This window comes from Thalassophryne amazonica, chromosome 4 (genome assembly GCF_902500255.1).
Source record: "Thalassophryne amazonica chromosome 4, fThaAma1.1, whole genome shotgun sequence".
NCBI lineage: Eukaryota > Metazoa > Chordata > Actinopteri > Batrachoidiformes > Batrachoididae > Thalassophryne > Thalassophryne amazonica.
Genome location: NC_047106.1, coordinates 82259265 through 82273042, shown reverse-complemented (window position 1 = coordinate 82273042; position 13778 = coordinate 82259265). Strand labels below are relative to the sequence as shown.

General features: G+C 45.0%; 1 protein-coding gene across 4 annotated transcripts in view; it reads left to right on the top strand.

Moving 5' to 3' along the window:
* The window catches only part of baz1b (bromodomain adjacent to zinc finger domain, 1B), an 81667-nt gene that overhangs the window by 47716 nt on the left and 20173 nt on the right, over window positions 1-13778 (top strand). For 3 of the 4 annotated variants that reach the window (XM_034168170.1, XM_034168166.1, XM_034168169.1), the window contains exons 10-13: window positions 2713-2851; window positions 9364-9497; window positions 9781-9898; window positions 9996-10094. In XM_034168170.1, coding sequence (XP_034024061.1) covers window positions 2713-2851; window positions 9364-9497; window positions 9781-9898; window positions 9996-10094 — 490 coding nt within the window. The remainder of the gene's footprint in view (window positions 1-2712; window positions 2852-9363; window positions 9498-9780; window positions 9899-9995; window positions 10095-13778) is intronic. The other variant, XM_034168167.1, reaches the window with a different exon arrangement.

The following is a 13778-nucleotide window of genomic DNA, read 5'->3' as shown; positions in this document are numbered from 1 at the left end:
CAAAAAATGTAAATGCAGCATTTTTGTTTTTGCTCCCATTTTTCATGAGCTGAACTAAAAAGATCCCAAACATTTTCTGTATACACAAGACCTATTTCTCTCAAATATTGTTCACAAATCTGTCTAAATCTGAGTTAGACAGCACATCTCCTTTGCCGAGGTAATCCATTCCATCTCACAGGTGTCTTATATCAAGATGCTGATTAGACAGCATGATTATTTCACAGATGTGCCTTAAGCCTGGTTCACACGACAGGATTTTAAAATTATCTTTAGGTTTCCAAAACCTGAGACACCACACACGTGAAGATAAAAAAAAATCATGGATCTAACAAGTTTGGTCGTACGGTGTGTGTGTGAGATGTTCAGCCACACGGTAAGGACACCACCACTACACACGAACAGATTTCACGCACGAACATTTACAGCTCAGACAGGAAATCTCGCAAAATCTCTTGAGATTAAACGTGACTTCAGAGTAAACAAACGGAGGTACTTTGTGGACTATTTAAAACAGAGGGGAAAAAAAAAGATACAAAGAAAAAGAAAGGGTGTTCTTTAAAGGAGTGGAGACAATGCGACCACTGGACTTTCTGGTAAGTCAGAACAGCTGTTTTGATTTTATTTTCCACTTCGTATGTCCGTCACCCCACTTTCTGATTGGCTGCATGTCACATTCAGCAGGCTGCGTGCTCGTTTTGGTTGGAGGACACAACACACACTGCGATATTGGGCCAAAAAAATCCAACATGTTGAATATCCCCGATTTGTGATCGGAGCGCTCCTGACGTCGTTCCGAGCAGATCAGAGCGCTCTTAACACACCACACACGGCAGGAATATCTGATAAGATTAACTTTAACGTCATCACGATTGTCTGGGCGTCCTTAAGATTGTCGGAAGGAGAAAATCGGGTCTGATATCGGCCTAATTATCCTGCCGTGTAAACTCGGCCGTAAGCCCAGGTTACACATAGACGGTTTTTTCGGCGAGTAGTACGTAGACCAAAGTTTGCGGTAGTTCCGGCTGTTTTCGCGGTGGAAAAGGGTGGAGCGTGCGCACGTAAAAAAAAGAAACTCCGCTACTCGCTGCTGTTGGCTGCGGGGCTGCTCCTCCGCTCTTTCCCAAAAAAACCTGTCATAATTGTGTTTAGAAACCAGTCACCATTTGCTTTATTATACATCTGTGTAGTTAATTAATAAAATATTCTCTACAAACGATTCGCTCGCACGCACGTAAAAAAAAAAGAAACTCCGCTCCCCGCTGCTGTTTGCTGTGGGGCTGCTCCTCCGCTCTTTCCCCCAAAAAACTGTCATAATTGTGTTTAGAAGCCAGTCACCATTTGCTTTATTATACAGCTGTGTAGCTAATAAGCAAAATAATCTCCAGGACGATTCACGCACGCACGTAAAATAAAAATAAACTCTGCTCCACGCTGCTGTGGTGCTGCTGCTCGCTCCAAAAACTGTCATGATTGTAAAATAAAGGACAAAAGAGGCATAAGTCCTGCTCACAGGCTGCTACCAGATACAGGACATGTTCACATCTCCACGTCACTACATATTCAGTCCCTGATTGGTCATCGTGGCGCGACAAGAACTGCGGCACTACAGGAAGCGGCAGGATGAAACGGCGATTTAAAAAGTATCAAACGCCGTTGTTCGCCTTGTCGCTATCGTCATGGGAGGTCTCCGGGAGTGCTCCCGGAATTATTCGACATGTTGAGTAATTTTTTCGACGATTCCCGGTAAAGCCGGAACTAAGCCACGCCCCCTAGTGCTGGTGTTAACAACGGCGTGTGATCCTTAAGACGGCAGAAACTCTTCCGGGTCGCTTCCGGGAGCTCTTACCGTCTGTGTGTAAATGGGGCTTTAGGCTGGCCACAACAAAAGGCCACTCTAAAATGCTCAGTTTTATCACACAGCACAATGCCACAGATGTCGCAAGTTTTTGTTGAGGGACTGTGCAGTTGGCATACTGACTGCAGGAATGTCCACCAGAGCTTAAGTTTATTTCTCTACCATAAGCCGTCTCTAAAAGATATTTACTGGTTTTCTGAAACCCACCCAATAATGCAGTGCTGCACATTTCAGACTGGCCTTTATTGCGGTCAGCTAAAGACACACCTGTGCAATAATCATGTTGTCTAATCAGCATCTTGATATGCAGCACCGGTGATGTGGGATGGATTAGCTTGGCAAAGGAGATGTGCTCACTAACACAGATTTAAACAGATTCATGAACAATATTTGAGAGAAATAAGTCTTTTGTGTATATAGAAAATGTGTTAGACCTTTGAGTTCAGCTCATGAAAAATGGGAACAAAAACAAGTGTTTATATTTTTGTTCAGTGTATTTTGTCTACATAGTATTATCTGACACATTACAGTTGAGTCTGATTTTTTTTTTTTTTTTTTTTTTTTTTTTGTGCATATCTACTCATTCTCCATGTAATGTGGAGTTATGTCAAGAATGGCATAGAGCATAAAACCTGTGCCAAAACAACATGCAGATCCACTTCTGATTTGCTGCAGCACCCAGAGTGAAAAGTGAAAACGGGAGAAGCCAAAGGATCTTTCTTGTTGAATCGCCACCAGTGATTGCTTTTGTTTAATGTCATTTAGAGCTACATGGGGACAGATAACTGTTAACTACACTGTCACTGAAAATCAGTCTGTACTGTCTTGATTGATAAGTGTTTTGTTGTCCTCAGAGCGCATGGAGAGGGAGGCAGAAGAGGAACGGATACGAAGGCAGAAGGCAGCTGCAGAGCGAAACTTTCATGAAGGTATAACCAAAGCCAAACTTGTCATGCGCAGGACTCCGCTGGGCACAGACAGAAATCATAACAGGTTTGTGGTGCACACATAGGATGTGTTTGATGGTACAGCTGCAATGTTTGTTAATGTTCTCCACAACCTTAAATTTGTTTTCACTACAAAGCATTAGATTCCATTGACTCAGCACCTGTTGCTTTGTGTTTAAAAATCAGTTTCTATTTCATTCCTCCTGACCGCCAGAGGGCGGTGCTTTAGCACCTGGATAACTACATGTGCACAGCACAGAGGTCGAGAATATATACCAACAAAGTCACACCATTGAATGTGACCTGGGTGACATCACTGGTTGTCTTTATATACCAGATGCACCCAGCGCTCGCTGCTTTTCTACATTCTCGCATTCTTAGAGGTTGAAAATGCATTTAGCTGCAATTGCCGCTCTCGCTTGTAGCCTCGCAACCCACCTTCGGTTGGAGCTACGTGCACTGCACACATCCTCCAGAGGCTGCGAGACACGGCTTCACCGTTTTTTGTATTCTTTGATGCCTGTCGTGAGTACACCTTCCTAAACGCCGGGTGCGCGCCTTTGCCGCTGCCCTGCTGGGTATTTTCCTCTGTGCACATTAGCTGTGTTGTTTCGATGAAAGCTGGCTACTTGTTTAGTTGTCACTAACCCCGTTAACTACGTGGTAGTGTGTGTATCAGAACCAGTATAGTGTACTGTGTTGGGCTTGCCGTGAGTGTTTTCCACTTCTTGAAGTACTTCGTCTGCACTGCCGCCATTTGCTAAGTTTAACAGCTCCGCTAGCAGCTAGTGTTGTCGTTGCTCTAAGTGACTTAGCACTTGGGCTGTGAGTTTTTCGGCTGTGAGCATCATGTTATTACTGCGGCTGTGAGTGCTTCACGCCTCGTGTCGAGTCTGCGGCTGTGAGTGCTTCACGCCTCGTGTCGAGTCTGCGGCTGTGAGTGCTTCACGCCTCGTGTCGAGTCTGCGGCTGTGAGTGCTTCACGCCTCGTGTCGAGTCTGCGGCTGTGAGTGCTTCACGCCTCGTGTCGAGTCTGCGGCTGTGAGTGCTTCACGCCTCGTGTCGAGTCTGCGGCTGTGAGTGCTTCACGCCTCGTGTCGAGTCTGCGGCTGTGAGTGCTTCACGCCTCGTGTCGAGTCTGCGGCTGTGAGTGCTTCACGCCTCGTGTCGAGTCTGCGGCTGTGAGTGCTTCACGCCTCGTGTCGAGTCTGCGGCTGTGAGTGCTTCACGCCTCGTGTCGAGTCTGCGGCTGTGAGTGCTTCACGCCTCGTGTCGAGTCTGCGGCTGTGAGTGCTTCACGCCTCGTGTCGAGTCTGCGGCTGTGAGTGCTTCACGCTTTGTCTTTCCATTTGCAATCATCAGGGCTTGCGTTAGCCATCTGCACGCAGTCCACAATGTTGACAGGGCCTTTGTTACATGGCTGTGGTACCTGTTTGGCTCCCTTGAGCCCAGATGATGGACATATGTTTTGCCCCTCCTGTCTTGGGATCGGACACCTGAGGGAAGCCCTGACTGGTGATGCCTGCCTTAATTATGCCAGCATGCCACTGGCAGAGAGATCTGCTAGACTTGCGGCATTGGAAAGTGGAATATAGTGCGACTTTGGCCTCCAGCCCCAGGAAGGAACCAAAGCGCCGTAAACGCCCACATGCAGGAACCCCTTCTGCTAAGAAGGTTACTCGTGACCATGCTTTGGCTGAAAAGGTCGGAACGTTGACTTCTGAGTTTGCTCAGATTAAGTCCTTGTTTCTGAATCTACAGCCTAGGGATGCAGTGACAGTTCCTGTTGTCCCTAATGAGGCTGATCAGACCAATGTAGTTACTCAGCGGGAGGAAGATGTCGTGTCTATTGCTCCAACTGATTCCTTGTACATGACAAGTGATATAAACTGTGTGGAGGATAAGAGGGGTCTTTCTCCAAGCCATTCATTAGTGGGCTCTCATACCGAGTCCATGCCGCAAACCGGACCTGGACTATCCTTTGTCAAGCAAGCTGTTCAGTTGGCTTTATCCAGGCTTGGGGTCGACAAGCCCCCTGCGGAATCCACCGCTTCACGTGCTTTTTTCAAAGTCACTCAGAAGCCTGAGTTCAACGTTCCTGTTTCACAACCATATATCGAGGAGCTCCACCGATGTTGGGCGGACCCCAAATCATTGACCCATCTATCACAGGACTGCAGAGCCCTTAGCTCTGTATGATTCAGCGCAGTATGGTCTGAACCGTATGCCCGCCGTTGACAGCATTATTGTGAACCTGGTTGTGGCTCCAGCTGATGCTGCTCGGCCGGATGCCCGCTGCCCACGTCCTCAGTGTAGGGTCACTGATGACCTCCTCACCATAAGCTATGACATAGCTGCTCGCATCGGTCGCCTAGGCAACTCACTGTCCCATTTAGCCCTTGCTCTCTCAAAGTCTTTGAGGGAGGCAGAGGTTGATGATGCTACGCAAAGTCTTAGTGATGCCTCACTCCAAACCTTTGCTTATATGTCCAGAGAGTTTGGCAGACTGATGTCAACCCTTACCATCACTAGACGTCAGGTGTGACTTGCGCAGTCCCCCCTATCCGAATCCTGCAGAGGCACACTCCATTCGCTGCCGGTTCTTCCAGGCCAAGTATTTGGACCTGCGGCCCAACAAACTTTGGAGCGTGCTGTTGAGGCTAGTAAATCTCGGCAACAGTTTGTTGACCTACACCAGTCTTCCAGACCTCAGCCAGTCAGACGTGCTACAGCTTTTCACTCTACATCCAGGCTTCCGCTGACTCCCAGAGCTGAACGTGCTTTTGCAGTTGAGGGCCAGCTCTCCCAGCAGCCTGCCTTTCGTGAGCCTTCGGGTAGACCCCCGAGAACTGAACGGTTTCGCAGAGCTTCCAGTAATCGCGCCCAGAGGTCCTCAGGGATGCGAGGCAGAGGTGGTCGGGTCTGACTGCCAGTGTTTGGATCCCAGCCGTTTTTTACGAAATCAACTCAGCCACTGGAAGGCTCAAGTTCAAGACCCATGGGTCATTTCAACCTTGTTCGAAGGTTACAGAATTCAGTTCAGATGTCGTCCTCCAAAGTTCAATGGGGTGAGGATGACTGTTGTTTCCAACTCAGTGCAGTCTGCTGCCCTACAACGGGAGATTTTGGAACTCCTGGAGAAGGGGGCCATAGAGCCAGTTCACAGTTCAGACCAGCTCAGGGGGTTCTATTCAGTTTACTTCCTTGTTCCAAAGAAGGATGGCGGCTTTCGTCCTATCCTCGATCTCCGACGTCTGAATTGTTATATCAAAGTGCTGCAGTTCCACATGCTCCGCACAGTAGACGTCCTTCAAACTATCACATCAGGAGACTGGTTCACAAGTGTCGACTTAAAAGACGCCTATTTCCATGTGCCAGTGGCGTCTCATCACAGGTAGTTTCTCCGCTTTGCTTTCGAAGGTCAGGCATACCAGTTCAGGGTGCTTCCTTTCGGCCTCTCTCTTGCCCCTCATACATTTACCAGATGTATGGCTGCAGCACTAGCCCCACTGCAAGCTCTTGGATTAAGAATCCTACCCTACTTAGACGATTGGCTTGTCTGCTCTCCAACTCAGGAGCAGGCGCACAACGACACATCTCTTCTACTGAACCATGTCTCTCATTTAGGACTCACAGTGAACTTTGCAAAGAGTTCTCTTGTTCCCAGTCAACAAATGACCTTCATCGGCATTGCTGTCAACTCCTTGACTATGACTGCATCGCCATCCCCGCAGAGAGTGGACAATGTAATTCGTCTCGTCTCACACATTCAACGGGCTGTGACGCTGCCTTTTGGTTTGCTGCTCCGGTTGATGGGCAAATTGACTGCAATGTCGCTAGTGGTACCTTTGGGACTTCTGTTCTTACGTCCCCTACAGATTTGGATCAACAACCTAGGCCTTAACTCAAAGTTGCATCAGCACAGGCTTGTACGACTCTCCAACCAGTGCCTTCTGCACCTCAAACCCTGGGGGAACGCGGACTTCATCTGCAAGGGTGTCCCTCTAGGCTCTGTTCCTTCTCGCCGAGAGGTGGTTGTTACAGATGCATCACTCAAAGGTTGGGGGGCCGTGTGGAATCACAGGATGGTGAGGGGTGTCTGGAGTCCCCAGGAGAGACTCCAACACATAAACGTGCTGGAGCTTCGCGCTGTGCGACTGGCTCTCAAGCATTTCCTCCCGGCCTTGAGAGGAAGACATGCTCTTGTCTGGTCGGACAACACGTCAACAGTCTATCACATAAACCATCAGGGGGGCACCAGGTCCAATCACTCATTGGCAGAAACTCGGAAGCTTCTCTTATGGGCGTTGCCTCGCCTTCAGAGTGTCAGAGCAGTTCATCTGCCTGGTGTACAGAACAGCGCAGCGGATTTACTCTCCAGACAGACACCACCACCGGGAGAGTGGAGACTGAACCCGATTGTGGTCCAAATGATCTAGCAGAAATATGGTGCAGCGGAAGTGGACCTTTTCGCTTCAGGCACCTCGACACATTGCCCACGATGGTACTCCCTCTTGGAACCAGACAGCCCGCTGGGGCAGGATGCATTGGCTCACCCGTGGCCGGATTGCCGCCTCTATGCCTTCCCTCCTCTCCCGCTGCTGATGTTGACACTGCACAGGATAGATCAGAGCAGCCACAGGGTGCTGCTGGTTGCTCCATTCTGGCCTGGGAGGATTTGGTTTCCCATGATTTACAAACTCCTCGAGGGAGAACCTTGGGCTCTCCCGGAGAGGAAGGATTTGTTGTCATAGCTACAGGGGAGGATTTGGCACCCTCACCCAGAACGTCTTCAACTGTATGTGTGGCCGTTGAGGGACCAGACTCATTAAGTTCTTGTGACCAGGCTGTTGTTCAGACTATCCTTAATTCATGTGCTGCTTCTACCAGGGCTTTGTATGACAACAGATGGAAGCTGTTTGCGCAGTGGTGTGAGAAACAAAAGTTAGACCCGGAGCATTGCCCTGTGCCTATTCTCCTCATATATTTACAAGAACTGCTGGAGAAAGGACTTTGTCGCTACCTTGAAGGTTTATGTTGCTGCAATCTCTGCCCGGCACGTCTACGTTGATGGCCGGTCAGTGGGTTCACACCTCTTAGTGTGTCGTTTTTTGAAAGGTGCTCTACGTTTGCGGCCTCCAAAGCTTGCACGCGTACCTTCATGGGACCTTCCTCTAGTCCTGGTTTAAGCTTATCCCCTTTCGAACCAGTTGAAAGTGCTGATCTTAAATGGGTGTCAGTGAAGACTGCCTTTCTACTTGCATTGTCTTCGGCTAAGCGGGTGGGAGAGCTCCATGCCCTATCAGTCGCTGGGGACTGTTTGCGATGGAATTCTGACGGATCTGGGGTTACATGTGGCCTAATCCGTCCTTTTTACCCAAGAGAATTTCAACTTTTCATGTTAACCAGCCAGTTTCCTTGGCTGTGTATGTCCCGCATTCTGATCCAGGATTATCTGTTTCAGGTTCCCTGTGACCTGTCCGAATGTTGAAGCAGTACATTAGTACGACTGCCGGGATCCGGAAAACGGATGCCCTGTTTGTGTGTTACGGTGATCACAAAAGAGGCTGTGCTGTCTCAAAGCAGCGACTCTCGCATTGGGTCGTGGATGCCATTTTACTAGTATACAGGTCCAGAGGTCTTCAGCCTCCTAAGGTTACGTGCCATTCCACCAGAGGGGTGTCCACCTCCTGGGCTGCACTGAGAGGTGTCCCTTTGAGTGATATTTGTGCTGCTGCTACGTAGGCTTCGTCCGGACCTTCTCCCGCTATTACAGACTGAATGTGGCCGCTCCTGCTGCGGTGACTTTGGCGGTGTTGTCTGCCTCCTCCCCACTGCTGATGCGAGGTGAGTGTGACTCTTCGTGACCTTGTTGGTATTAAGTCATCCAGGTGCTACAGCACCGCCCTCTGGCGGTTAGGAGGAATGAAATAGAACGAGAGTTACGAATGTAACTACGGTTCTATGAATTCCGGATGACCGCCAGAGTTGCTTGTCACTCAGTCTTGCGAGTTCATTCCGAAAAAAAGCGAGCGCTGGGTGCGTCTGGTATATAAAGACAACCAGTGACGTCACCCAGGTCACATTCAATGGTGTGACTTTGTTGGTATATATTCTCGACCTCTGTGCTGCGCACATGTAATTATCCAGGTGCTAAAGCACTGCCCTCTGGCGGTCATCCGGAATTCATAGAACTGTAGTTACATTCGTATCTCTTGTATTACACTATAATTTTCAGTGAAATTTTTTGGCTTACCTTGTTGACTCAAAGGTGCATGTGGTCAACCTTCTCAGTAACTTTCTTATTAATGGTTCAGAGAAGAAGGTTGAGCTCCACAGGTGGCTCCACAGCAGTGTGATTTGGTGTTGCATCGCAATACCTTCTTGACATCTCATGAATGACTAAATGCAGGTGCAGTCCTTGTGGCTGTTTTGCAATTAAAACCTGCTGGTGAAGTGAAGACACATGGAAGAAAAGCTTTGTTTGAGTCCTCAGGGATGAAGAACAAATGAGTGCCTTTTGTTAATTATTGGCACTGCGGTGATATTTCTGTTCAGATACTGGCTTTTCTCTGACGTGGTCCCTGGTCTGTACATTGAGAAGGGCTGGGTGCATGAAAGCATTGACTACAGCTACACCCCCCTGCCTGAGGACAAACCAGCAGAAGTTGAGATGGATGAAGATGAGGATGGTGAGTCTCTAGTCAGGGTAAACCTGCCAGTGAAACTGCTATTCTAACATTGTGTTCAGTCTGTATCTTAAATTGAATTTTAATTCAGATTTTTATTAGACATAATCAAAACCTTAACACACTTGATTTTATTGGATCTCTGATCCATTCTTGTTCTTATAACAAAATGATCATTTAATCAAGATTGTTGTAATAATTCTTTATGTGCATATTCAACAATTTAAATAATCACTTACCATTTGGACAGACAGTTTGATTGCTTTTCAAATTTATTTGTGTACTGTAGGAGCTGAAAAGGATGATGGCAGCATTGATGGTGCAATTACTGATGGAGCCCAGCTGGGAGCAGCAACTGATGTTTGTATAGAAACTACTGTTCCAAAACAGGGACAGAACCTCTGGTAAGTGCATGATCCCATTCCGCTTTTGTATTAAAGCTTCTATTTTCAATCTTGATTCATTGTTCCATAGCTTTGAATGTCTTTCCTTTGAATGCAGGTTCATATGTGACAGTCCAGCTGAGCTTGATGAATTGGTGGAGAGCCTTCATCCACAGGGTGTCAGAGAAAGTGAACTCAAACTGAAGATACAAAACAGGTATCCGTCAGACATATTGTATGTGATACATTGCTTCTTAAAGCAGCTTTCCCCTCAGAAAATGACTCGGTGTCTAAACACATTTGTTGCATGATGTAACAATCTCTGAAGCAATCTTATTTTATCCATTAATTTTTTTTATTTTCATACGTGAATTGTTTCCACACCATGTACACCTTTTCCAAACTTAACACACTGCTTTAAAATGTGCACCTGAGCTCATCAGCTGTTTTGTGCAAATTTTATCAGAACTAGGGCTACACTTAATGATTTTTTTAAATAGAAAAATCTATTGATTGTTTTGGCTTAATCTATTATTTTGTTAATATAATGATTAATTAACCCAAATAAAATTATACAAACTTATTTAAATTTCAACATTCAGTTGCCATCTTAAAATAATTGGACAGTGTGCACTGCACTGCTGGACAATATTCTCCCAAAAAAAAAAAGAGAAAAAGCCAAGACAAGATAACACTTTTAGGTGTGTATGTGAGCGAGGGAGAAAAAAGGAGCAGGAGGAGTATTCAACTGAAACCCAGTTAAATGCTAATTATTGGTTATAGTACAGGTGCCACTAAGGTCTGCCCATAAAGGAAAAAACAAATGACTTAATACTTAAAGTGTGTATCACTAGTAAATGAAATATCAAATGAGCTAACTGTTCTAAATAAATAACAATTATGAAAAATTTATGCATTTCACTTTATTTTTGGTTCCATATACCCAGCAAAATCAAGTCATAAACATGGTGAAAGTAGCTTGATTTAACCCCTGCTAAACACTCAGAAACCGCAAGCTGTGAGGAATGGTGACATCATCTCAGGTTGCGCCCACAAAATGAAAGGGGGAAGAAACTTTTTTTTTTGTGGACTGTTTATACATACATATGTATGTGAAAACATTTGGATTACTTGTAATCTATATATACAACCCCTGGCAATAATTATGGAATCACCGGCCTCGGAGGATGTTCATTCAGTTGTTTAATTTTGTAGAAAAAAAAGCAGATCACAGACATGACACAAAATAGTCATTTCAAATGGCAACTTTCTGGCTTTAAGAAACACTATAAGAAATCAAGAAAAATAATTGTGGCAGTCAGTAACGGTTACTTTTTTAGACCAAGCAGAGGGAAAAAAATATGGAATCACTCAATTCTGAGGAATAAATTATGGAATCACCCTGTAAATTTTCATCCCCAAAACTAACACCTGCATCAAATCAGATCTGCTCGTCAGTCTGCATCTAAAAAGGAGTGATCACAACTTGGAGAGCTGTTGCACCAAGTGGACTGACATGAATCATGGCTCCAACACAAGAGATGTCAATTGAAACAAAGGAGAGGATTATCAAACTCTTAAAAGAGGATAAATCATCACACAATATTGCAAAAGATGTTGGTTGTTCACAGTCAGCTGTGTCTAAACTCTGGACCAAATACAAACAACATGGGAAGGTTGTTAAAGGCAAACATACTGGTAGACCAAGGAAGACATCAAAGCGTCAACACAGAAAACTTAAAGCAATATGTCTCAAAAATCGAAAATGCACAACAAACAAATGAGGAACGAATGGGAGGAAACTGGAGTCAACGTTTCACCGAAACCGCCTAAAGGAAATGGGATTTATATACAGAAAAGCTAAACGAAAGCCATCATTAACACCTAAACAGAAAAAACAAGGTTACAATGGGCTAAGGAAAAGCAATCGTGGACTGTGGATGACTGGATGAAAGTCATATTCAGTGATGAATCTCGAATCTGCATTGGGCAAGGTGATGATGCTGGAACTTTTGTTTGGTGCCGTTCCAATGAGATTTATAAAGATGACTGCCTGAAGGGAACATGTAAATTTCCACAGTCATTGATGATATGGGGCTGCATGTCAGGTAAAGGCACTGGGGAGATGGCTCATTACATCATCAATAAATGCACAAGTTTACGTTGATATTTTGGACACTTTTCTTATCCCATCAGTTGAAAGGATGTTTGGGTATGATATCATTTATCAAGATGATAATGCATCTTGCCATAGAGCAAAAACTGTGAAAACATTCCTTGCAAAAAGACACATAGGGTCAATGTCATGGCCTGCAAATAGTCCAGATCTTAATCCAATTGAAAATCTTTGGTGGAAGTTGAAGAAAATGGTCCATGACAAGGCTCCAACCTGCAAAGCTGATCTGGCAACAGCAATCAGAGAAAGTTGGAGCCAGATTGAAGAGTACTGTTTGTCACTCATTAAGTCCATGCCTCAGAGACTGCAAGTTGTTATAAAAGCCAGAGGTGGTGCAACAAAATACTAGTGATGTGTTGGAGTGTTCTTTTGTTTTTCATGATTCCATAATTTTTTCCTCAGAATTGAGTGATTCCATATTTTTTTCCCTCTGCTTAGTCTAAAAAAGTAACCGTTACTGATTGCCACAATTATTTTTCCTGATTTCTTATAGTGTTTCTTAAAGCCAGAAAGTTGCCATTTGAAATGACTTTAGTTTTGTCATGTCTGATCTGCTTTTTTCTACAAAATTAAGCAACTGAATGAACATCCTCCGAGGCCGGTGGTGTGTGTGTGTATTAGTGTGAGAATGCTCTTCATCTTCAAAACATATAACCACAGTTTTTATCCCATCCTTTCATGTGGCCAGGAAAAAATTCTTAAAGCGTGGTTTGTCTCCCAAAAGCGTGGAACAGCCATGTTTGTGGATTGTGCTACAATGTCACGCCATGCTAAGCTGAGCGCTACCAGTAGCCCCAGTGTCATTTGGGCCAAGGGGTCAAGGGACATTTGTTTTTCTGTGGAGCACCACACAGTAGAACATTAATTCTACATTGCTCTGTGTGTGAATACAGCAGGAGTGAATTCGGAGACGCCAAATATCTCACATATTCTTATTGAGACGTATGCGATGTTTGTGTTTTTTTTTGTTTTTTTTCTTCTTTCTTTTCTGAATACACCGTAGGTTACAAAGAGGCAGAGATGGACATTTGTTGATTGCAAAATTCAAGGTGTCCCAAAAAAAAAGCACCACAAAAATAAAGCCATAGAAAATATGTGCACTTTTGGATACTGATATGTCATGTCATCTTGAGGCATATCTTAGGGAATTTTTATCTCTGGTGTTTTTCATTCCAACTCAGTTTGTAAGAGTTTTAGCATTCACAAGATGTGCTCAATATGTGCACCACTCCTGTTGGTTCATCCAGATCTCCTTTTTAACATTGTGATCAGTTCTATCAGTTTGAAACTTCTTTACAATCCTCCATATTGTCTTTCTGTTTGGAGATTTTCTAACTGCAAAATGACATTGATAGTGTCGTTGGGTTTGCACCCTCGACTTGGTCTCAAAGTAGAATTCTACCAGTTTCCCTTTTTTGCTCGACTGTAAGCAGCATCCTCATTGGATCAGTCTCAAACTACGTACTCGTACATCAGAAGAAATTCCTCACATATATCTTGATGTCTGATAAAAGAAGGAATTCAGATTAGCCGTTGCAGAATTGGAGTCATATGATTTTGTGGCGCTTTTTTTTTGGGACACCCTGTACAAGAAAGTGTTTTGGATTTACTTCTTATGTAGCCAGATCGTTTTTGATAGGCGTTCAACTGTTGAGTTGTGGCCTTAAACATGGGCAGCAGTAGCCTGAAACAGTCAAAAGTATATGACTAATTTCAGCGTTTGTC